The 24575-nt window shown below is 38.2% G+C and overlaps 13 protein-coding genes across 13 annotated transcripts in view; all 13 read right to left on the reverse strand.

Annotated features, from left to right (window-relative positions):
* Positions 1-2838, reverse strand: part of pcdh2a14 (protocadherin 2 alpha 14) — a 201300-nt gene extending 198462 nt beyond the window's left edge. The window contains exon 1 of the mRNA NM_001024153.2: positions 484-2838. Within this exon, the coding sequence (NP_001019324.2) occupies positions 484-2838 (2355 nt within the window). The remainder of the gene's footprint in view (positions 1-483) is intronic.
* pcdh2a13 (protocadherin 2 alpha 13) overlaps positions 1-5889 on the reverse strand; it is a 204351-nt gene extending 198462 nt beyond the window's left edge. Inside the window, exon 1 of the mRNA NM_001024152.2 lies at positions 3535-5889. Within this exon, the coding sequence (NP_001019323.2) occupies positions 3535-5889 (2355 nt within the window). The remainder of the gene's footprint in view (positions 1-3534) is intronic.
* pcdh2a12 (protocadherin 2 alpha 12) overlaps positions 1-9096 on the reverse strand; it is a 207558-nt gene extending 198462 nt beyond the window's left edge. Inside the window, exon 1 of the mRNA NM_001024151.2 lies at positions 6742-9096. Within this exon, the coding sequence (NP_001019322.2) occupies positions 6742-9096 (2355 nt within the window). The remainder of the gene's footprint in view (positions 1-6741) is intronic.
* Positions 1-12281, reverse strand: part of pcdh2a11 (protocadherin 2 alpha 11) — a 210743-nt gene extending 198462 nt beyond the window's left edge. Inside the window, exon 1 of the mRNA NM_001024150.2 lies at positions 9921-12281. Within this exon, the coding sequence (NP_001019321.2) occupies positions 9921-12281 (2361 nt within the window). The remainder of the gene's footprint in view (positions 1-9920) is intronic.
* The window catches only part of pcdh2a10 (protocadherin 2 alpha 10), a 214655-nt gene extending 198462 nt beyond the window's left edge, over positions 1-16193 (reverse strand). Inside the window, exon 1 of the mRNA NM_001009587.4 lies at positions 13833-16193. Within this exon, the coding sequence (NP_001009587.4) occupies positions 13833-16193 (2361 nt within the window). The remainder of the gene's footprint in view (positions 1-13832) is intronic.
* Positions 1-21605, reverse strand: part of pcdh2a9 (protocadherin 2 alpha 9) — a 220067-nt gene extending 198462 nt beyond the window's left edge. The window contains exon 1 of the mRNA NM_001024149.2: positions 19254-21605. Within this exon, the coding sequence (NP_001019320.2) occupies positions 19254-21605 (2352 nt within the window). The remainder of the gene's footprint in view (positions 1-19253) is intronic.
* pcdh2a1 (protocadherin 2 alpha 1) overlaps positions 1-24575 on the reverse strand; it is a 264980-nt gene that overhangs the window by 198462 nt on the left and 41943 nt on the right. The gene's annotated exons all lie outside the window — the stretch shown is intronic.
* The window catches only part of pcdh2a2 (protocadherin 2 alpha 2), a 259967-nt gene that overhangs the window by 198462 nt on the left and 36930 nt on the right, over positions 1-24575 (reverse strand). The window lies entirely within an intron of this gene.
* Positions 1-24575, reverse strand: part of pcdh2a3 (protocadherin 2 alpha 3) — a 256777-nt gene that overhangs the window by 198462 nt on the left and 33740 nt on the right. The gene's annotated exons all lie outside the window — the stretch shown is intronic.
* Positions 1-24575, reverse strand: part of pcdh2a4 (protocadherin 2 alpha 4) — a 250948-nt gene that overhangs the window by 198462 nt on the left and 27911 nt on the right.
* The window catches only part of pcdh2a5 (protocadherin 2 alpha 5), a 250948-nt gene that overhangs the window by 198462 nt on the left and 27911 nt on the right, over positions 1-24575 (reverse strand). The gene's annotated exons all lie outside the window — the stretch shown is intronic.
* Positions 1-24575, reverse strand: part of pcdh2a7 (protocadherin 2 alpha 7) — a 244558-nt gene that overhangs the window by 198462 nt on the left and 21521 nt on the right. The window lies entirely within an intron of this gene.
* Positions 1-24575, reverse strand: part of pcdh2a8 (protocadherin 2 alpha 8) — a 241085-nt gene that overhangs the window by 198462 nt on the left and 18048 nt on the right. The window lies entirely within an intron of this gene.

The following is a 24575-nucleotide window of genomic DNA, read 5'->3' on the forward strand; positions in this document are numbered from 1 at the left end:
AATGTCTCAGATGTGACAAATGTCTTTGACAATCAACTCTGTTTTGCAACTGCGTGGAGTTTCAGCACCAAACAGGTGAACAGCTCCCTACGGTCAGTGGTTTCTTACAAACACCAAGCACTGAGCAAGATTTCTTTTGTATAACTTCTATAAATTTAAAACATAACCTTGCACATTACAAAGACAGCCACTCCAAATTGCAAAAGGAGCCAAACAGATACCAGCATTCCAAAGCAAATATCTGAATTAAACCTAAAACATAAAGAGGAAAAAGAAAAGAAAAGGCTTAAGCAGCGACTACATAGACACACAGCAGCGACACACCCACCACAGAGAGGAGTCAGCTGACCGATGACACGCTTTCCCCTATTCTCGCATGGCCTTTTATAAATCTACTAATAAGTCCTAGATAGTTTCATGCATAACATCCGCTACATAAACATAACTGTGCGACTGTTATAGGATTTAATGGGTTATTCTTACCTCTCCAGAGTCCCTCCTCCTGCGATCTGGTATGACTAGAGTATTCCTATTACTGCCTGGTGCTATAGTAGAGCCGATACTCATTCTGGGTCCGACTAACATGTAGCGTTTGTCTCCAGATCTGTACTGGATGCTGTGACACAGAGTCCCGTCATAATTTGTGTCCTGTAAATACTTGGACGAATAGTCTGTAGATTTGGAGCACTGCATTACAATCAACACGATGATGCTGATGACGAAAAGCACCGAAACCGAGCCCAAAGTGATGATCAAATAAAATGTCACGTTGTTTTCCTCCTCGTCTTTCTCTGCTTTTTTAACATCAGAAGCTGCAAAAGCCTCTTTGGGCTCCACAACTTTGACAATCACAGTCGCTGTTGCTGAGAGGGAAACGTTCCCATTGTCTTTGACCAGTATGACCAGTTTATGCTGGGCCTCGTCTGTTTCTGTGAATGAGCGAAGGGTCCTTATCTGTCCTGTATAGCGGTCCAAAGCAAAGAGACTGTGCTCACTAACTTCCTGCAGTGAGAATAATAACCAGCCGTTGTATCCTATATCTGCGTCATAGGCTCTGACTTTAGTCACCAAATGACCTGCGTTCACATTACGGGGAATCTCTTCCACACCCTCAGCAGAACCGTTAGCGCTGACTGGATATAAGATCACTGGAACGTTGTCGTTCTGGTCCAGAATAAACACGTTCACTGTCACGTTACTGCTCAGAGATGGACTTCCAGAGTCTGTGGCGAGCACGTGAAAGTGGAATGTTTTTAACATCTCAAAATCAAAGCTCTTCAGCGAATAAACAACACCTGTCTCAGAATTAATATTCAAGTAAGAGGACATATCAGTCTGTGATCCATCACCTCTAATTATATGATACGATATCACGGCATTTTCAGCAGAGTCTTTATCAGACGCAGAGACTGAAATTATGGACGAACCTGCAGCATTGTTTTCCATCAGGTAAAGATCTAGAGGATTTATGCTAAATTCTGGAGCATTATCATTCACATCAGAAATCTGAACGCTTAGAGTGGTCGATGCAGTCAAAGACGGCTGTCCTAAATCAGAGGCTGTTATTGTAATGTCATACTGTGAGTGAGTCTCTCTGTCTAAGCGATCTTTTGTCACTAAAGAGTACATGTTGTCTTTAAAAGAAGGCTTTAGCTCAAAGGGAACATTTTTATTCAACTGACAAATGACTTTACCGTTTATCCCGGCGTCTTTATCGATCACACTGATCAGAGAAATCACCGTTTCAGGTTTAGAATCTTCAGGAATGTTCTTAGAAAGTGACGTAATCTCAATCTCAGGGCTGTTGTCATTCACATCAATAATCTTAATAACAACTCTGCTGTTTGCAGACATTGGTGGATGCCCCTTATCAGATGCTTGAATATCGAGTTCATATATTTCTGTATCTTCAAAATCCACTGTCCCTTTTACACGTATTTCGCCTGTAAGCTGATCGAGCTCAAAAACTTTGTGCTCTTTACTGTTTAACGTTGCAAAGCTGTACTCAATTTCACCATTCGATCCCTCATCAATATCAGTCGCATTTACTCGAACGACCACAGTGCCAATAGGGAAGTTCTCTTGCAGTGTTGCAGAATATGTCTCTCGACTAAACACAGGTCGATTATCATTTATATCCAAAACAGTTACATTAATGTTAAGAGTTCCTGATTTCGGAGGATTTCCTCCGTCTACTGCTGTTAAAAGCAGTTTGTATGTTGTGGTAATCTCCCTATCAACAGCCTTCTTCAGGACTAAAAACGGCTTCTTATCCTCGTCATTCTCCCTCACTCGAATTTCAAAATTATCATTAGGGGTTAATTTATATGACCGAACTGAATTACTCCCAGAATCAGCATCTCTGGCAGCCTGAAACTGAAAAGTAGCTCCAGGTTGCGTATTTTCATAGATTTTTAGACTTTGCTGTTTTTCAGGAAAAATCGGAGAGTGGTCGTTTATATCTAAAATCTCCACCTCTACATAATGCATCTCCAAAGGATTTTCGATAACAGTTTTTAAATTAACCATACAGACACCACTGCCAACACACAGAGACTCTCTGTCGATTTTCTTATGAACGTATAAAACGCCATTGTCCTGGTTTATCTGAAAAAGCTCCTCCTTAGATCCAGAAACGATTCGAAACTGTCTGTCCACCAAGCTACTTACTTCAAGACCCAAATCCTTAGCAATATTTCCAACAACGGTTCCTTCTTTGACTTCTTCTGGAACAGAATATCGTATCTGAGCTGAAACCTGCTGTCCGATGATCAGAAAATAAATACACAGAGCAATCCAGCAGTTCCCCCGTCTGCGCCTTTGTCCTCCCGCTTCCATCGCGAGCGAAAGGAAAATAATATCTCCAGAAGCAAATGTATATATCCTTGGATATCAGAGGCCGTAGTACGTTGCTTATGGCAACAATATCATGAGTAAAAACATACAATAAAATATCTGAAATCAGTTTATATTCAGCATCTCAGTACAGCGCATTGTCCATACCCAGTCTCCCTTGTGTGTGTGTGCAAAAAAACAGCATTGCTCGCGTCATCATCTGAGGCAGGACCTAACATATACTGGATAAAAACTAAAGCGACACTGACATCATGTGGCTCAAAATGCTTGATTTTGCACAATAACGTCTGTTATTCATAAAATAATGAGACACTTAAACCTTTAAAAAGTATACTAAATATTGAAATCTGCATTAAGTAGGCTTAATATTTTTCCACTTTTTCAAGACTAACAATATTTTAAATATGTACTCTAAGTAAATATATATAACAAGTCTTTTAAACATGTTTTAATATCGTGGAATGTCAAACAATTTCTCAAGGAATGCCTCTCATTTCAGCACCAACGAATTGAACAGCTCCGTGTTTGTGCTGCTACTTAGTGATCAGACAGAGTCAAAGTATTCCGAAAGCATAACTCTGCACAAAATTATATATAACTACATTACTACAATTAAAAGGTATAACAACTTTAAAAGAAACGTGGTGAAGTAATCAAAATAAATCTGTTGTTTCTTACCTCTCCAGAGTCCCTCCTCCTGCGATCTGGTATGACTAGAGTATTCCTATTACTGCCTGGTGCTATAGTAGAGCCGATACTCATTCTGGGTCCAACTAACATGTAGCGTTTGTCTCCAGATCTGTACTGGATGCTGTGACACAGAGTCCCGTCATAATTTGTGTCCTGTAAATACTTGGACGAATAGTCTGTAGATTTGGAGCACTGCATTACAATCAACACGATGATGCTGATGACGAAAAGCACCGAAACCGAGCCCAAAGTGATGATCAAATAAAATGTCACGTTGTTTTCCTCCTCGTCTTTCTCTGCGTTTTTAACATCAGAAGCTGCAAAAGCCTCTTTGGGCTCCACAACTTTGACAATCACAGTCGCTGTTGCTGAGAGGGAAACGTTCCCATTGTCTTTGACCAGTATGACCAGTTTATGCTGGGCCTCGTCTGTTTCTGTGAATGAGCGAAGGGTCCTTATCTGTCCTGTATAGCGGTCCAAAGCAAAGAGACTGTGCTCACTAACTTCCTGCAGTGAGAATAATAACCAGCCGTTGTATCCTATATCTGCGTCATAGGCTCTGACTTTAGTCACCAAATGACCTGCGTTCACATTACGGGGAATCTCTTCCACACCCTCAGCAGAACCGTTAGCGCTGACTGGATATAAGATCACTGGAACGTTGTCGTTCTGGTCCAGAATAAACACGTTCACTGTCACGTTACTGCTCAGAGATGGACTTCCAGAGTCTGTGGCGAGCACGTGAAAGTGGGATGTTTTTAACATCTCAAAATCAAAGCTCTTCAGCGAATAAACAACACCTGTCTCAGAATTTATATTCAAGTAAGAGGACATATCAGCCTGTGATCCATCACCTCTAATTATATGATACGATATCACGGCATTTTCAGCAGAGTCTTTATCAGACGCAGAGACTGAAATTATGGACGAACCTGCAGCATTGTTTTCCATCAGGTAAAGATCTAGAGGATTTATGCTAAATTCTGGAGCATTATCATTCACATCAGAAATCTGAACGCTTAGAGTGGTCGATGCAGTCAAAGACGGCTGTCCTAAATCAGAGGCTGTTATTGTAATGTCATACTGTGAGTGAGTCTCTCTGTCTAAGCGATCTTTTGTCACTAAAGAGTACATGTTGTCTTTAAAAGAAGGCTTTAGCTCAAAGGGAACATTTTTATTCAACTGACAGATGACTTTACCGTTTATCCCGGCGTCTTTATCGGTCACACTGATCAGAGAAATCACCGTTCCAGGTTTACAATCTTCAGGAATGTTCTTAGAAAGTGACGTAATCTCAATCTCAGGGCTGTTGTCATTCAAATCAATAATCTTAATAACAACTCTGCTGTTTGCAGACATTGATGGATGCCCCTTATCTGAGGCCTGAATATCGAGTTTATAAACTTCTGTATCTTCAAAATTCACTGCCCCTTTTACACGTATTTCACCTGTGACTGGGTCGAGCTCAAAAACATCATGCTCTTTGCTGTGTAAAGTTGTGAAGCTGTATTCGATATTACTATTCATTCCTTCATCCATATCAGTTGCGTTTACTCGAACGACCACAGTGCCAATAAGAGAGTTTTCTTGCAGTGTTGCAGAATATGTGTCTCGACTAAACACGGGGCGGTTGTCATTTATATCGAGAATAGTAATAGTAATGTTAAGAGTGCCCGATTTCGGAGGATTTCCTCCGTCTACTGCTGTTAAAAGCAGTTTGTAAATTGTAGTAATCTCCCTATCAACAGCCTTCTTCAGGACTAAAAACGGCTTCTTATCCTCATCATTCTCTCTCACTCGAATTTCAAAATGATCATTAGTACTTAATTTATATGACCGGACCGAGTTAGTACCATAATCAGGATCTCTGGCAGCCTGTAACTGATAGTCAGCACCAGGTAGTGTACTTTCGGAAATTCTTAAATGCTGCTCTTTTTCAGGAAATCTAGGAAAATGATCATTTATGTCAGATATATCTACTTCTACATAATGAATCTCGAGAGGATTTTCAATAACAGTTTTTAAATTAACCATACAGACACCACTGCCAACACACAGAGACTCTCTGTCGATTTTCTTATGAACATACAAAACGCCATTGTCCTGATTTATCTGAAAAAGCTCCTCCTTAGATCCAGAAACCACGCGAAACTGTCTGTCCACCAAGCTACTTACTTCAAGACCCAAATCCTTAGCAATATTTCCAACAACGGTTCCTTCTTTGACTTCTTCTGGAACAGAATATCGTATCTGAGCTGAAACCTGCTGTCCGATGATCAGAAAATAAATACACAAAGCAATCCAGCAGTTCTCCCGTCTGCGCCTTTGTCCTCCCGCTTCCATCGCGACCAGGTAGAAAACGGGATCAAATGTATATATCCTCGATTATTCGATGTCGTATTGGATGTTAATGGTAAGAAAATCATGTACAAACAACAACATATGGAAATGATAATGTTATGTCCCGGTAATACAGCGTTTGTGCATGCCGAGCATTGAGTGTGTGTGCGTAAAAAAAGGAGAAAAAAACAGCACACCCCTAATGGCGTCACGATCAAGGGTAGGGTTTATTATCTTAGACAAATACTGGAGCAACACCGACACCGAGTGGTATTGGAAATAAAAACAACTAAAAAACAATTAATACAGACATAATAATATACGCAGCTTATTTATATAAGTTATTAGCCTTCTTGTGACATTTTAAGTCTTTTAAAAAATCGCTTATATATATATATATATATATATATATATATATATATATATATATATATATATATATATATATATATATATATATATATATATATATATATATATATATATATATATATATATAGTAAATGTATAGTAAATAAATGTAGGATATTGGCAGAATAAACTAGATACATAGGCATAGGTTCAAAACTGTATTCACTCCTCTAATCTCAATTTTGTTTTTATGACTTCTGAAACAGATCGTTAAACTTTTCAACTCTCAAGAAACAGCATCTAATTTCAGCACCAACTGAAGGGCAGCTCCCCGCCGTTCGTCATGACTCATAAAATATTTCAGATTAAAGGTGTCAAGAAATGAAATAACATATTCAGCTCGATAATGTCATAAATATGTAGAAATATAGCACTTTCATCAAAATGACTTATAAAAATAATTGCTTCATGGCTATTGCTATTGAAATTAATCTGATTTCTTACCTCTCCAGAATCCCTCCTCCTGCGATCTGGTATGACTAGAGTGTTCCTATTACTGCCTGGTGCTATAGTCGAGCCGATACTCATTCTGGGTCCAACTAACATGTAGCGTTTGTCTCCAGATCTGTACTGGATGCTGTGACACAGAGTCCCGTCATAATTTGTGTCCTGTAAATACTTGGACGAATAGTCTGTAGATTTGGAGCACTGCATTACAATCAACACGATGATGCTGATGACGAAAAGCACTGAAACCGAGCCCAAAGTGATGATCAAATAAAATGTCACGTTGTTTTCCTCCTCGTCTTTCTCTGCGTTTTTAACATCAGAAGCTGCAAAAGCCTCTTTGGGCTCCACAACTTTGACAATCACAGTCGCTGTTGCTGAGAGGGAAACGTTCCCATTGTCTTTGACCAGTATGACCAGTTTATGCTGGGCCTCGTCTGTTTCTGTGAATGAGCGAAGGGTCCTTATCTGTCCTGTATAGCGGTCCAAAGCAAAGAGACTGTGCTCACTAACTTCCTGCAGTGAGAATAATAACCAGCCGTTGTATCCTATATCTGCGTCATAGGCTCTGACTTTAGTCACCAAATGACCTGCGTTCACATTACGGGGAATCTCTTCCACACCCTCAGCAGAACCGTTAGCGCTGACTGGATATAAGATCACTGGAACGTTGTCGTTCTGGTCCAGAATAAACACGTTCACTGTCACGTTACTGCTCAGAGATGGACTTCCAGAGTCTGTGGCGAGCACGTGAATGTGAAACTTTTTAACTACTTCAAAATCAAATCGGTTTAAGGCGTAAATTACCCCTGTCTCGGAGTTAATGTTTAAGTAAGATGCCATATCATTATGCGCGGAGTCACTTTTAATAATACTGTATATAATCATTGCGTTTTTATCTAAATCCTTATCAGATGCTGTCACCGATAGTATGGCGGCCCCAGGCGCGTTGTTTTCCATTAAATATAACTCCATCGGGTCATGAGAAAATTCAGGTGGGTTATCATTAACATCTGACACCTGCACGCTTAGAGATTTAAAGGAGGACAAAGGAGGTTGTCCTAAATCAGTGACTGATATGGTTATATCATAATGAGACATGAGTTCTCGATCTAGTTTTCCCTTAGTCACAAGGGAATAAACATTTTCTTGAAATGATGGTTTCAGCTCAAAGGGTGCATTGTCAGAGACACTTGGTACTGTCTTTCCATTTATACCAGAGTCTTTGTCACTGATGCTGATTAACGAAATTAGAGTACCAGGTTTAGAATCTTCAGAAACTATACTGGAAAGCGACGTGAGGTCTATTTCAGGTGCGTTATCATTTATATCAATAATTTTAATGATAACGACAGATTCCGCTGCTAATGGTGGCTGGCCTTTATCAGATGCCTGCACGTCTAACTTATACACGTCTGTTTCCTCAAAGTCTAGTTCACCTTTAATTTGAATCTCTCCTGTTGCACTATCTAATATAAAAAGATTTTGCACTGTACGTTTTAGGTTCCTTCCAAATGTATACTCTACTACTCCATTTGAGCCCTCGTCCAAGTCGGTTGCGTTAAGTTTTAGCAATACTGTTCCGATTGCAGCATTTTCTTTTACTGTTACAGCATAAGACTCTTGACTGAATACAGGTCGGTTGTCATTAACATCAAGCACAGTAACAATTACATTAAGATTCCCTGACCGTGGAGGATTTCCACCATCGACTGCAGTAAGTATTAATCTATGCTCTGCGGCTTTTTCACGATCAAGAGCTTTCTTTAAAACCAAAAGCGGTATTTTTTCGCCATGTCTGTCATTTGTCTCCACTTCGAAATGCTCATTCTGACTCAGTTTATACGACCTGACGTTATTCACGGCCGTATCAGCATCCCGTGCTGCCTGTATTTGGAAACGTGTCCCTGTGGGTGTGTGCTCTGCAATCTCAAAATGCTGCTCCTCTTCAGTAAATGTGGGTGAATTATCATTAACATCGGTTATCTCCACCACGACGTAATGTATTTCTAAAGGATCTTCGACCACCATTTTCAGATTAATCAAGCATGCGCCGTTTCCATCACAGAGCTCCTCTCTGTCAATGTTCTTATGGACATATAACACGCCATTGTTTTGATTTACCTGAAAAAGCGCGTCCTTAGATCCAGACACGATGCGAAACCTCCGGTTAGCTAAAGCGCTGACATCAAGGCCAAGATCCTTAGCAATATGCCCTACAACAGATCCTTCTTTCGATTCCTCCGGAACAGAATATCTTATCTGGCCTGAAACATGTTGTCCGAAGCACAAAGAGAGGCACAGAGAAATCCACAAGCACTCCCATCCGCGCCTTTGTCCTCCGGGTTCCATTGCAAGTGTTTCTAGCACCGTTACTCAAATAATCAATATATTCTAGGTGATTATACGCCACAATTTAGTGTTAGATGCATCGTGGAAAAAAAATATATTAACCGTAAATACTGTTAGCACAGCATATTGCTGTTATGCTGCCCATAAGCTCGCGAATGGTTCCTCGTGAATGTGAGGGGAAAATACAGCCCTTTCACGTCACCGTCAGGGCAGGATTAAATCTGTTCCACATTACTAGGGCAACAGTGGCATCGCGTGGTGCACAGAAAGACAAGTTCACATATTTTCCATTATGATTTTTGTACAAAACAACAATAAAAACCGCATCTAAGCACAAAACTTACACAACAGACTCGCTTTTATAAAATACGCAACGCACAAAGCAGCGTGAGTAGGAGTGTGTGAGCATAATAGATGCGCAATTAATACATAACGCAAATGAAATGCTTAAAAAAAGCAGTGTATGCAAAGTCCCGGTCCATTTAAAATGCAACCGCGGCTAAATTCAGCACCAACGCAAGTGGACAGCTCCACCAGGCCTGTATAGGCTGCTTCTTATGTACTTCAAAACGTGGATATCTAAACAAGTACCCACTCACTTTATCCATAATAAGGACAACATTTTGTACCGTTTAGCCTCATCAGTTATATATATATATATATATATATATATATATATATATATATATATATATATATATATATATAAACTTTATAGTCTTCATGTAAAAACTTTTTACTTCTAATTAAATTTATTAAATGCATTGTTTTAAAACAAACATCGTAAAGCCAAAATGAGATTAAAATGAATCAGCCACTCTTACCTCTCCAGAGTCTCTCCTCCTGCGATCTGGTATGACTAGAGTATTCCTATTACTGCCTGGTGCTATAGTAGAGCCGATACTCATTCTGGGTCCGACTAACATGTAGCGTTTGTCTCCAGATCTGTACTGGATGCTGTGACACAGAGTCCCGTCATAATTTGTGTCCTGTAAATACTTGGACGAATAGTCTGTAGATTTGGAGCACTGCATTACAATCAACACGATGATGCTGATGACGAAAAGCACCGAAACCGAGCCCAAAGTGATGATCAAATAAAATGTCACGTTGTTTTCCTCCTCGTCTTTCTCTGCGTTTTTAACATCAGAAGCTGCAAAAGCCTCTTTGGGCTCCACAACTTTGACAATCACAGTCGCTGTTGCTGAGAGGGAAACGTTCCCATTGTCTTTGACCAGTATGACCAGTTTATGCTGGGCCTCGTCTGTTTCTGTGAATGAGCGAAGGGTCCTTATCTGTCCTGTATAGCGGTCCAAAGCAAAGAGACTGTGCTCACTAACTTCCTGCAGTGAGAATAATAACCAGCCGTTGTAGCCTATATCTGCGTCATAGGCTCTGACTTTAGTCACCAAATGACCTGCGTTCACATTACGGGGAATCTCTTCCACACCCTCAGCAGAACCGTTAGCGCTGACTGGATATAAGATCACTGGAACGTTGTCGTTCTGGTCCAGAATAAACACGTTCACTGTCACGTTACTGCTCAGAGATGGACTTCCAGAGTCTGTGGCGAGTATGTGGAACTGAAACTTTTTAACTGTTTCAAAATCAAAACTTGTAAGTGCATAAACTGCGCCTGTCTCCGAATTGACATTCAGGAAAGATGTCAAATCACTTTGTGTCCCATTCCCTTTAATAATCTGGTATGAAATGATAGCATTTTCATTCAGATCTTTATCAAAAGCACTAAGCGTGAGAATGGGTGCTCCTGCAGCATTGTTTTCAATCATATATAATTCGACAGGATTTAGACTAAATTCAGGTGGGTTATCGTTTACATCTGACACCTGCACGCTCAGAGTCTTATAAGAGGACAGCGGAGGCTGACCCAAGTCAGTAGCTGTTATTGTAATGTCAAAATGAGATAAAGTTTCACGATCCAGTTTCCCTTTAGTCACTAAAGAGAACATGTTTTCCTGAACTGATGGTTTTAACTCAAAGGGAACATGCTGTGAGAGAGAACACACAACTCTCCCGTTAATACCGGTGTCTCTATCAGTAACACTAATGAGTGAGATTAGAGTACCAGGCTTGGAATCCTCAGACACGACATTCGAAAGTGACGTCACTTCAATAGTAGGCTTATTATCATTTAAGTCAAGTATTTTAATAATTACTCTACAGTCAGTGGTCAATGGCGGCTGCCCATTATCAGAAGCCTGTACATCTAATTTATAGACATTGTTCTTTTCAAAATCTACCTCTCCAATAACACGGATTTCTCCCGTTACTCTATCCAGGCTGAAAATATTAAAGATGTTCTGCTTGTTAGCTCCTCCAAAAGTGTAAGTCACATCACCATTTGGGCCGTCATCAGAATCACTTGCCAGCATTTTTATTACTAAAGTTCCAACTTGCACGTTTTCATGCAGTGTTGAAGAATAGACCTCGTGACTAAACATAGGGCGGTTGTCATTTACATCGAGAACAATTACTGTTATGTTCAGTGCTCCTGATCTTTGCGGATTGCCACCATCTATTGCTGTTAAAATTAAATTGTGTTCAGCATTTTTCTCCCGATCAAGGGTCTTTTGTAAAACCAGAAACGGCAGTTTATCTTCTGCCATGTCCCTTATTTCCAAATCAAAATGCTCATTTTGACTTAATTTATATACGCGCACAGAATTCACTCCACTGTCAGGGTCACTCGCAGCTTGCAGCTGAAAACGCGTCCCTATTAGAGTGTTTTCAGAAATTTCTAATCGCTTTTCTTTTTCTGTGAATGTTGGCGAGTGATCGTTAACATCAGTTATTTCAACTGCAATATAATGAATCTCAAGTGGATTTTCCACCACTATTTTAAGATTAATCAAGCATGCTCCAATACCATCACACAGCTCCTCTCTGTCGATTTTCCTTTGAACACGCAAGACACCATTGTTCGGATTTACCACGAACTGCGAATCATCCGATCCTGAAACGATGCGAAATCGCCTGTCCATCAAACTGCTGACATCAAGTCCCAAATCCTTGGCGATATTTCCCACAACAAATCCCTCTTTTACTTCCTCTGGAATCGAGTATCTTATTTGAGCTGAAAGCTGCTGCCCAAAGCACAGAATAAAGCAGAAACAGATGATCATCCACCAGTGCTCCCCTGTGCGCCTTTGTCCTCCAGCTTCCATTGCGAAGGATGGCGAAATCCAAAATTATATGACACTACCTAAGCGGATCATACATTTATCATAACTGAAAAATACAAAATAACAATAAGTACACACGAAAAGGCAGCATCTGCCACCGTTACGCTGTCTTCAGATGTCTTCAAATAGAAATCATCCACCCTTTGCGCTTTGCCTGATGCAAACTAGAATATTGGGGGCAGGGTGAACACACACTTTCCTTGTACAACAATGACACCGTGAGGTTTCTTTAAAATGTCACATATCTGCAATACAGCTCTCTACGTCTGATTATATATATATGCAACATCATATATCAGGAATACACATCACGGCAAAACAAAGGACGGTTATCATTGACGTCAAGTACAATTACTGTTGTTTAGTGTTCCAGTTTTTGCGGATTGCCACCATCTATTGCTGTTAATATTAAATAATGTTCAGCTTTATTCGTCCGATCAAGGGTCTTTTGTAAAACCAGAAACGGCTATTTATCTTCTGCCATGTCCTTTATATCTAAAACATGCTCGTTTTGACTTAATTTATACAAGCATTCAGAATTCACACCACTATCAGGGTCACTCGCAGCTTGCAGCTGAAAACGAAATATATATGGGTAATTTAATTACATTTTCCCCAGAACAATGAGTATGATATTGCACGTGCACATCCATATGTAACACATTTTGCGGCTAGAAAAAACGCGAGTAAGACCCAATCTTATTTAAGAAAAAAAGTTTACTGAAGAAATGCAAAACTAAATCACAAAGGTATAGACTCGATATAGCTCGGCCAAAAAAACTGTTGCTTCCAACATCCATAACTGCAATTTAAACGTACAAACTAATTATACATCATGACGTATTTCTGTCGGATGAAAAAAAAAACAAAGTAAAAGTTTTTAATTCGTATCAATTATTGAATTATGCATTTTAGATAATACAATTTTTATGAACTCTTATTATATTTAAATATCAATGATCACCATGTTTAACCATTTTAACTAAATAATGATCACAAATGAATTATGCATGACTGGATTTTACACTGGTTATGGAAATTTGGATGACTTTAAAAACAAACAACAGCAACAACCACCATCATTACCAAACAAGTAATCAGTATTGTCATAAGAACGCTGAATTGCTAAGCAGGCGCAATAACCCATTTTAGAATCATTCAGATGAATTCTCATTAGAATTTTCCAGTAGCATTATTGGATAACGCACAACATTTAAAGCTTAACATGTTAGTTCTAAATACCGGTTAATATATATATATATATATATATATATATATATATATATATATATATATATATATATATATATATATATATATATATATATATATATATTACATAACGAGTGCTCTTCCAGCTGTAACCCATCACTGGGAAACACCCAAACACCTGACTTAGTTTTTCTCTTCTACTTCATGAACAATTAAATTCCAATACCAAAACAAGGCATGACATTAAAGCAAGAGAACTTTATGAGAAAGACAAAAGATACTTTAACCTTACACAAATGACAAATGTTAATCGAGTCTTACCTCTCCAGAGTCTCTCCTCCTGCGATCTGGTATGACTAGAGTATTCCTATTACTGCCTGGTGCTATAGTAGAGCCGATACTCATTCTGGGTCCAACTAACATGTAGCGTTTGTCTCCAGATCTGTACTGGATGCTGTGACACAGAGTCCCGTCATAATTTGTGTCCTGTAAATACTTGGACGAATAGTCTGTAGATTTGGAGCACTGCATTACAATCAACACGATGATGCTGATGACGAAAAGCACCGAAACCGAGCCCAAAGTGATGATCAAATAAAATGTCACGTTGTTTTCCTCCTCGTCTTTCTCTGCGTTTTTAACATCAGAAGCTGCAAAAGCCTCTTTGGGCTCCACAACTTTGACAATCACAGTCGCTGTTGCTGAGAGGGAAACGTTCCCATTGTCTTTGACCAGTATGACCAGTTTATGCTGGGCCTCGTCTGTTTCTGTGAATGAGCGAAGGGTCCTTATCTGTCCTGTATAGCGGTCCAAAGCAAAGAGACTGTGCTCACTAACTTCCTGCAGTGAGAATAATAACCAGCCGTTGTATCCTATATCTGCGTCATAGGCTCTGACTTTAGTCACCAAATGACCTGCGTTCACATTACGGGGAATCTCTTCCACACCCTCAGCAGAACCGTTAGCGCTGACTGGATATAAGATCACTGGAACGTTGTCGTTCTGGTCCAGAATAAACACGTTCACTGTCACGTTACTGCTCAGAGATGGACTTCCAGAGTCTGTAGCGAGTATGTGGAACTGAAACGTTTTTACAGATTCAAAGTCAAAACTTTTCAGCGCATGGATGTGTCCATTGTCTGCATTTACATTAAGGAAGGACGACATATGACTTCTTGTTCCTTCTTCTCTAACTATTTGATAGGTTATTGCAGCGTTTTCGTTTAAGTCCCTATCGAATGCACTGACAGAATATATAGATGCTCCTGGAGCATTATTTTCCATTAAGTACAGCTCTAAAGGATTATGAACAAATTCTGGAGCATTATCATTTACATCTGATATCTGCACTTTCAGAGTTTTGATTGAAGACAGAGGCGGCTGACCGAGATCTGTGGCTGTTATGGTGACATCATAATGCGACGTGAGCTCTCTATCTAACTTTGCATTCGTCACAAGAGAGTACATGTTGTCTTTAAATGAGGGCTTCAATTCGAAAGGCACATCATCAGATATCCTACACACAACTTTGCCATTTACTCCAGAATCTTTATCAGTAATACTAACGAGTGAAATGACGGCCCCTGGCTTTGAATCTTCGGGAACTACATCAGACAGAGAGGTAACCTCTATCTCTGGTGCATTATCGTTTTCGTCAATGACTTTAATGATAATTCTACAGTTGCTTGTCTTGGGTGGTTGACCTTTATCTGACGCCATAACAGCGATTCTATAAACATTATTTTTCTCAAAATCTAAACTCCCCTTTACTCTAATCTCCCCAGTGTTATCCAAATTAAAAGTGTCATAAATATATTTTTCAATATTCTTTACGAACGAATATACAATTTCGCCATTCTGACCTTCATCTAAATCAGTGGCATTCAGTTTAATCACAAGAGTACCAAGAGGAGCGTTTTCTTGCAATGAGACAGAATATAGTTCCTGGCTGAATTTCGGCCTGTTATCATTATCGTCCAGCACTGTGACGTTAATAACAGTGCTTCCAGATCGCGGTGGATTGCCACCGTCGACAGCAGTCACTATCAGACTATGAATAACCTGACGCTCCCGGTCGAGCGATTTGCGTAATTTTAAGACCGGGACTTTTTTCTCTCCTCCATTTTCTCGAAGCTCTATTTCAAAATACTCAGTCTGGCTCAGTTTATAAAAACGAACCGAATTTACTCCCGAATCTGGATCATACGCTTCCTGCAACTGGAAGTCCTCGCCAGGTATTGTTGATTCCGCAATTTCCAACAAGACGTCTTTATTAGCAAAACTGGGTGCATGGTCGTTCACATCGGTAATTTCCACTTCTACATAATGGATTTCAAGAGGATTTTCAACAACAGTTTTCAGGCTTATCAAGCAAGCAGCATTTTCGTCGCACAGCGCCTCTCTGTCGATAAGCTTCCCCACATATAGCATGCCATTGTTCTGATTTACCTGAAAAAGGGCGTCATTTGATCCAGAGACAATACGGAACCGTCTGTCCAACAATTTACTGACATCAAGACCTAAATCCTTCGCAATATTTCCCACAATCGTTCCCTCTTTTACCTCCTCTGGAATAGAGTATCTTATCTGAGCTGAAACCCGCTGTCCGAGGCATGTAAGCAAATAGAAAAGCAGAGAAATCCACCAGTACTCCCATCTACGTCTTTGTTCTCCAGCATCCATGCTCAAAACTGTCGTATGAGGATCAAGTGTACTGCAATTTTTACAGTTACCACACGAATTAAAATTATAAAGCAAATAAATCGAGAGCTTCCTTTACTCGAATATCACATGAATAATCCAGTGTTTTCAGCTGCTCGCACTGAAGGCGCAGTCAGCGCGCTGCAGACTATAGCTTAAAACACAGTGATGCAAAAAAGATCCCTGCCCCAAAAACGGTTTCTTGTGTAATACTGACACCACGCGGACCATTACAACAGATCAAGATTTTTCCCTGCTTTCTTCTTTAGTAGATTTCTGCTCATAAACTGTAGCATACAGTCAAAGAGCACATGCTTAGTTTTATTAGACATTAATATATAGCACATTTGTCTATTTGGTACCACAAAAATGTTCTGTTCCGCTGCAAAGATTAACACAATAGCCTATATATTTAACGAAATTAACTTTTTTTAAAAAGTAGGTAAAACAAATAAAACAGATAAATATATTAGTCTATAAAATATCAAATCCGACAATACGACAATGGAAAATGACGAATAGCTGTAGGTGTGTATGGAGGACAAAACCTGCAAAAACAATACATAAATACGCAATTTGATAAATAAAGTAGTAAATAAATAAATAAATAAATGTCTGCATAATTGAAACAATAAACAAATAAATACGCATATACATATATAAGTCCACAAGTTCCTGCATAAATAAATATATAAATAATAATTAGTGCGAGCAGATAAATAATTAAATAACTTAGACGAATGTTGAGGAAATAAGAAAATGCTAAACTGAAAGTAGGTTTCTTAGTCTTTATGCCATCATTGGTTGATCATAAAAAAAAATTGCATTGGATTTTTTGACTGGCTTCAGGTTATTGATAAACACACTCTCATTAGCATGTTGAGCTGAAGACAAGTAAATCCGGAATTACGTTCAAAATTAATAAACGTTTAAATGTGGGGAAAAAAAACTACTTTTAGTTTGGCATTTACTTATTCCCCAAACATTCCTGTAAATTATTTAATTATTCGCCTGCCCGCATTATTAGTTTTTTATGTATTTATTTATCCAGAATATTGTGGATTTATATATTTGTTTGACAATTTGCATATTTATTTGTTTATTGTTTTATTCATGCAGGAATATATGGATTTATTTAGTCATGTATTTATTTAATTATTTGCATTTTTATTTATTTATTGCAGGTTTCGTCCTCTATACATGTGTATGTGACAATGCAAATTATAATAAAGAGTGCAAAAATAACAAATCATATGTTTACCTTTCCAAAGTCATGTAAATGCATCGACGAATAGTCTGGATATTTGGAGCACGGTGTTACTCAATACGATGATGCTGATAGAATAATGTACAGTAAATGTACAGAAACAACGGGTGTGTAGTTGAGAGGCGAGGAAAGGAAACGAAGATGCACGAATAAAAAATCAATAAACAATATTTTCTTCTTTTAAGAGCTTTTTTGTGGTTGGCAAACCAACTTCTGGTACATCACCCGCCTCCTACTGAGATGGAGGTATTGATAGAATTGAACGAGAGACTGTTTTTTTTTATTTTAAAACAATTATAAGAGCTTTAAAGTACATTTTGTAGAGTGATTTTTTTCTTGGCTGTGAATTATTTTTCTTTTATAGTCTAAACAATTAAGCAACGCATCCAAATAATTTCTGAAAATCCGTGCTCATTGAAGTGAATTATTTTAGATGCATTCAGCAATATTTGAAAAACGCTTTTGCCTACAAATCCCAGAACACGCTCGCTGCCAATCAACAGAAAGAGGCGTGTCTAATAATATGAGCGTGGTACTGTTGGATTTTGCACGTTTGTTTTGGTGCTTTAATATCTTGATCACGTTCGTGAAAATTCGCGTAGTTTTCCATTAAGAGCAGTGTCATTGACTTTAAATATCACTCCATCTTCCTTCCTACTCCCATGAGTAATTCTATCAATTTTTTTATTTTTATTTTTTGCATCTTAAAATCGACCAGCACTATTATTCCATCTCACTTGCCATATTTTTCCAACAGCTTATTTTGTTACTATTTTTACTTATTTTACTACTTTATTTATTTATTTATTATTGCACCGTAAACATCTGTTATAAAAAGTTCCATAGCAAAACACATAGTCCAAGCAAGGAATGATCACAAGTGCACATGCATTAAGCCACAATCCAGCGGAAGTAATCATGTATGTAATAAGGCCCAATTAAACAAAATATGCAAAACACAATTCAGAATGCAACAATTACAGAAACAAACAAACACAGAGTGGCAAAATAAATAAAACTTACGTTGAGCTGTAGAACATAACCGCGCTCCATGGAGAAAGCTGAGCTGAGCGCTTTCTCAAAACCATGCCAAACCTTTACCAAGTATCATTCTAATAAGATTGACACTTACTTTACAACCCTCCATAGTTACCTCTTGAGGTAGGGAGTACAATTACAATACTGATATGGAGCAGTTTACCTTGACTGTTTCAAAGTAAATAGCACCAATATTCCGCCATTAATATAAACTAATTCAGCACCATGGACAGCGTCGTATCCCTTCAAGGGAAAGTTCACCCAAAACTTACAATTCTGCAATCATTTATTCACTCTTCACTTTAAAGTAAAAGTATTATGAAGAATGTTTGAAGCATGTAACCATTATCATACATGGTAAAACAAACACTTATATGAAAGTCAAGGCTGAGTAAATTGTGGTTGAACTTACATATAACTATGTTTTTAATTTTATGCACGCTTTTTTGTACTTTCCATATATATATATATATATATATATATATATATATATATATATATATATATATATATATCAATATATATATATATATATATATATATATATATATATATATATATATATATATATATATATATATATAAAGCCAGTATAGCCTGTGTTATTCTAAAGGTTGGATATTTATTAAGACAGATATAAAAATGTAAGAAGTGATGTTTCAGCACCAAGGACAGTTCTTCTACAATAGAAATGTGCCAACAATTATGTCCAAACAAATATTATTTCAAAATCTTACCTCTCCGGAATCCCTCCTCCTGCGATCTGGTATGACTAGAGTATTCCTATTACTGCCTGGTGCTATAGTCGAGCCGATACTCATTCTGGGTCCAACTAACATGTAGCGTTTGTCTCCAGATCTGTACTGGATGCTGTGACACAGAGTCCCGTCATAATTTGTGTCCTGTAAATACTTGGACGAATAGTCTGTAGATTTGGAGCACTGCATTACAATCAACACGATGATGCTGATGACGAAAAGCACCGAAACCGAGCCCAAAGTGATGATCAAATAAAATGTCACGTTGTTTTCCTCCTCGTCTTTCTCTGCGTTTTTAACATCAGAAGCTGCAAAAGCCTCTTTGGGCTCCACAACTTTGACAATCACAGTCGCTGTTGCTGAGAGGGAAACGTTCCCATTGTCTTTGACCAGTATGACCAGTTTATGCTGGGCCTCGTCTGTTTCTGTGAATGAGCGAAGGGTCCTTATCTGTCCTGTATAGCGGTCCAAAGCAAAGAGACTGTGCTCACTAACTTCCTGCAGTGAGAATAATAACCAGCCGTTGTATCCTATATCTGCGTCATAGGCTCTGACTTTAGTCACCAAATGACCTGCGTTCACATTACGGGGAATCTCTTCCACACCCTCAGCAGAACCGTTAGCGCTGACTGGATATAAGATCACTGGAACGTTGTCGTTCTGGTCCAGAATAAACACGTTCACTGTCACGTTACTGCTCAGAGATGGACTTCCAGAGTCTTTAGCCACAACAAAGAACTGGAAAGTTTTTAGAGACTCAAAGTCAAAGCTCTTCAATGAGTAAACAGTGCCATTCGCCTCGTTAATACTCAAGAAAGATGTCATGCTTTGGTCTGAATTAATGCGATCTATTGTATATGAGACACGTGCGTTTTCTCCTTCATCTAAATCAGATGCGCTTAATGAGAAAACAGCAATGCCATGCTTGTTATTTTCGGTTACGTAGAATGTATAAGGGCTCTGAGCAAATTTAGGGCTGTTATCGTTAACATCCGTGACCTCCACGTGAATCGATCTTGTTGATGATAGTGAAGGAGATCCCAAATCCTTGGCTGTAATGGTTATATCATAAGACGACTTCGCTTCTTTATCGATGTTTTCTTTCGTTACCAGAGAATAAAAGTTTCCATCAGGCGAAGGTTTAAGATCAAAAGGAATATTCTTGGGCAGAGAGCAAATTATCTTCCCGTTCATACCCGAGTCCAAGTCTGTAACTCCAATTAAAGCTACTACAGTTCCAGGAGCGGCATCCTCAGGGATGTGGCTTGACAATGAAGTAACGTCAATCTCAGGCCGGTTATCATTAACATCTTCAACATTCACAAGCACGTTGCACTGTGTAGACAAAGACACAGCTCCTTTATCAGCAGCCAATATTTTTAACTCATAAACTTGTCTTTCTTCAAAATTTAGCCCTCCTTTAATCTTTAATTCCCCAGTAATATTATCCAAATCAAACACATCAGACGCTCCTTTCCTGAATTTATTCCGTAAAGAGTATTCAATTTCTCCATTCACGCCTTCATCTGAATCTGAAGCATTGACGCGGAGCAGAAATGTTCCTTCAGGTGCGTCTTCTTTCACTGTCACTGTGTATTTTTGTTTATCACAAACTGGAGTGTTATCATTAATATCTGACACTACTATAGTTATATTGGCTGCAGCTGATTTATGCGGCTTTCCGCCGTCCGTCGCAGTTAATATGAGGTTATGCCTTGCGCTTTTTTCTCTATCCAGAGGTTTTTGTAGAATGAGCACAGGAATCTTACCTTCATCTCCCATGTCTTCTGTTTCCAAACGAAAATAGTGATTTTGGCTCAGCTTATATGACTGTAAGTCATTTGAGCCTATATCTGGATCGTGAGCAGTTTCCACCTGAAATCGTGCGCCTGTCATGGCAGATTCTAAGATTTCCAGTTTATAGTTTTCGTCCAGAAAACTGGGTGGATTATCATTAACATCGATAATGTCAACTGATATCTGGTGCATTTCCAGTGGATTTTCGATCACTGCTTTGAGGTTGATGAGACATGGGTTGATTTTAGCGCACAGCTCTTCTCTGTCTATCCTCTGGCTCACAAACAAAGCGCCGTCTTCATGATTAACCCGAAAGAGCTCCTGCTTTGTCCCCGCGACAATACGAAAATTCCTGTTTTCTAACGAAGTTGGATCAATCCCTAAATCCTTTGCAATGTTTCCAACATTTACCCCGATTTTAGATTCCTCTTGGAGGGAGTAGTTTATCTGAGCAGCCTTACCTCCGGAATTAAACAGCAGACACATCAGATAGAAAATCCTGCTCATCCATGTTCTTGTGTTTTCATTCGCCATTGCGTCCTTCTGGAAAACCGCCGAAAATCGGGGCTAACTCTTTTATGCTACCGAAAGCAGAAACTAACCAACAGATTTAGCATCGTCGTTGTTCATTGTTCAAAGCCGAAGTGATGTCTGACACGCCAACCAAGCCAATATGTGAAGCACGATGGCTGGAAATGTATGGTGCTGTAGCGCCTCTCACAGCTATCCTGCGAAACCGCATTCACATGACATCTTTCTCGGTCCTGGAGGGCTTAAAGAGTTTAAGAGTTTAGCTTAAACCCTAATCAAAAACACATGAACCAGCTAAACAAGCTAATAATAATAATAATAATTATTATTATAATAAAAATATTATTATCAACATTATTATGATTATTATGGTTTTGGTTATGATTATTCATTCTCTTTTCATCTTAGTCCCTTTATTAATTCGGGGTCACCACAGCAGAATAAACTGCCAATTTATCCAGCATATGTTTTATGCAGCGGATGCCTTTCCAGCTGCAACCCATCTTTGAAAAACATCCATACACACCCATTCACAATGGACAATTTAGCCTGTATCCAATTCACCTGTACCACATGTCTTTGGACTGTGGGGGAAACCGTAGCACCCGGAGGAAACCCGGAGGAGCACTACTGCACCACTGCATCGCCTATATATATGTACTGGAAACTTCCTAGCAGGTGTGTTGAAGTAAGTTGGAGCTAAGCTCAGCAGGACACCGGCCCTCTAGGACCCAGTTTGGACACCCCCTGAATTTTCACAACTTAATGGCTACGCTTTTCTCAATATTGTGATATTTCATTATCAGCATATTTGAGAATCAGCCAGTCAATTCAAATTTGATGTTGTTTTGTCTCCTAATTGAGCTAGTTTTTGTTGATTTTTTTGTATTTATGTTGAAGAGTTTGTGTCTGTTTATCAAAAGCATAGCTCACGCAAAAATAAAAATTTACTAATTTTCTCTCCCTCAAGCGGTTCCAAACCTGTTTGAGTATTTGTATTTTTTGTTAAACACAAAATAATATATTTTGAAGAATATTGGAAACCGATAACCATTAGCTGCCAAAGTATTCAGTTTGTCGATACTGTGGAAATCAGGTGTTACTGCTTTTAAACATTCTTCAAAATATCTTCTTTTGTGTTTATCAGAAAATAAGAAACTAATTTGGAACATGGGAAAGGGGGTAAATAGTGAATAAAATATAAATTTTCTCCCACAGTCCAAACACATAAGTGTTATCGGCATAAGTGAATCGGGTAAGCTAAAATTTCCTTAGTGTTTCCCATTGATGGGTTGTAGCTGGAAGAGCATCCGCTGAGTAAAACATTTGACCCCTGATTAATTAAAGGATTAAGCTGAAAAGAAAATCAATAATTGAATGAATATGCTTATTAGTTCATGTTATTTAATGTGTTAATTATTATTAGCAAATGAGACTTTAAAGTGCTACCTTATTATTATTATTATTGTTGTTGTTGTTGTTGTTTAAATTATTATTATTATTATTATTATTATTATTATTATTATATTTTATTATTATTGTTATTATTTTATTTATTTTTATTATAATTTCTATTATTGTTATTATTATTAATATGAATATTATTGTTATTATTATAACTATTATAATAGTTATTACTATTTTTAAAATTATTATTTTATTTTAATATGTATATTTTTATGCTTTTTATTTTATTTTATTTTATTTTAATTATTATTATTATTATTATTTTTATATTACTATTTTAATATTTTTATATTATTATTATTATTATTATTATTATTATTGTTATTATTATTATTTATTTAATTTTTTATATTGTTATTATTGTTATACTATTGTGATGATGATTATTATTATGATTATTTATTTTTTATTTTTATTGTTGCTATTTTTATTATTTTAGAATAAAATATCATATTTCAACAGTAAAAACATGCAACGACAATTTCAAATGCATTACAATAAAGTCTAAACCCTAAATTGTATTTTTAAATCTATTTTCCATTATTTTACTCAGCTTTTAGGTCGTTTAATCGTGTTTGAGATTAATAAATGAGACTGTATTTATGTGTCTAAATGCGTCTACTTGCATGGTAAACAGTGACACCTTGTGGTTCAGTTACACAGATCACGTGACAAACACAGCCCCACCCGTCCCCTTTTGTTCTGCGCCCCCTCCCATCACAGTTGCGCATGCTCGAGCTTTCCCCAAACCTGCACCAGTCTGTGAAATCCATGTATCCGACAACTGACACCAGAGGGCAGAGTGAAGAGAGCCACAGCTCAAGGACACAATGGAGATCAAATGTACATATTCTCAGCAGTATTTCACAAATCATAACACAAGCAGGCTTAGATTATACACTTTATTATGAAGGCATTATTAAAAGTGTTGCTATTCAACATAAATAGCATATATACGGGATATGAGCTCTCCAGATTTGGGCAGAGGAGCCGCGTCTGCGCATCAGATTACAGGCTGCAGCATCACGCGCTCCCCCATCCTGCGTTACCATAACGACGGGCTGCTGGAGAGGCGGGTCGCTGTCTGTGGTGCTGAGCACTGCGGTCTCTAGGGGAGAGCGTGAATGAAGGGAGGGGTGAAGGATAGACCAAATAAATCTACAAATCTACAATTTAAATTAGTAACACTGTGGTTTTATATGATTACTGTAGTGTGTTGCATTTTATGACACACAGAAAATAATTAGATATTTATATGCAAATATTTTTAAACTCACATTGCTTCCTCTTTAAACCAGTGGCTAAGAGAGAGGCTCCCGTTGCCTAGAAACCAGGCTGATTTCTGTGAGCGAGGCCTTTCTGCAGTGTTTCAGGACGGCATGGCCAGGAGTGTAAAATGCTGAGGAGCATTAAAATGTGTGTAGTTTAGGTGTGTAGGTTTATGAGGACACAAATTTGGCAATTTAATGGTTTTTAAAATGTAAACATGGTATATTAGGATGGTTT

This window comes from Danio rerio, chromosome 14 (assembly GCF_052040795.2).
Source record: "Danio rerio strain M-AB ecotype USA chromosome 14, GRCz13ab, whole genome shotgun sequence".
Taxonomy (NCBI): Eukaryota; Metazoa; Chordata; class Actinopteri; order Cypriniformes; family Danionidae; genus Danio; species Danio rerio.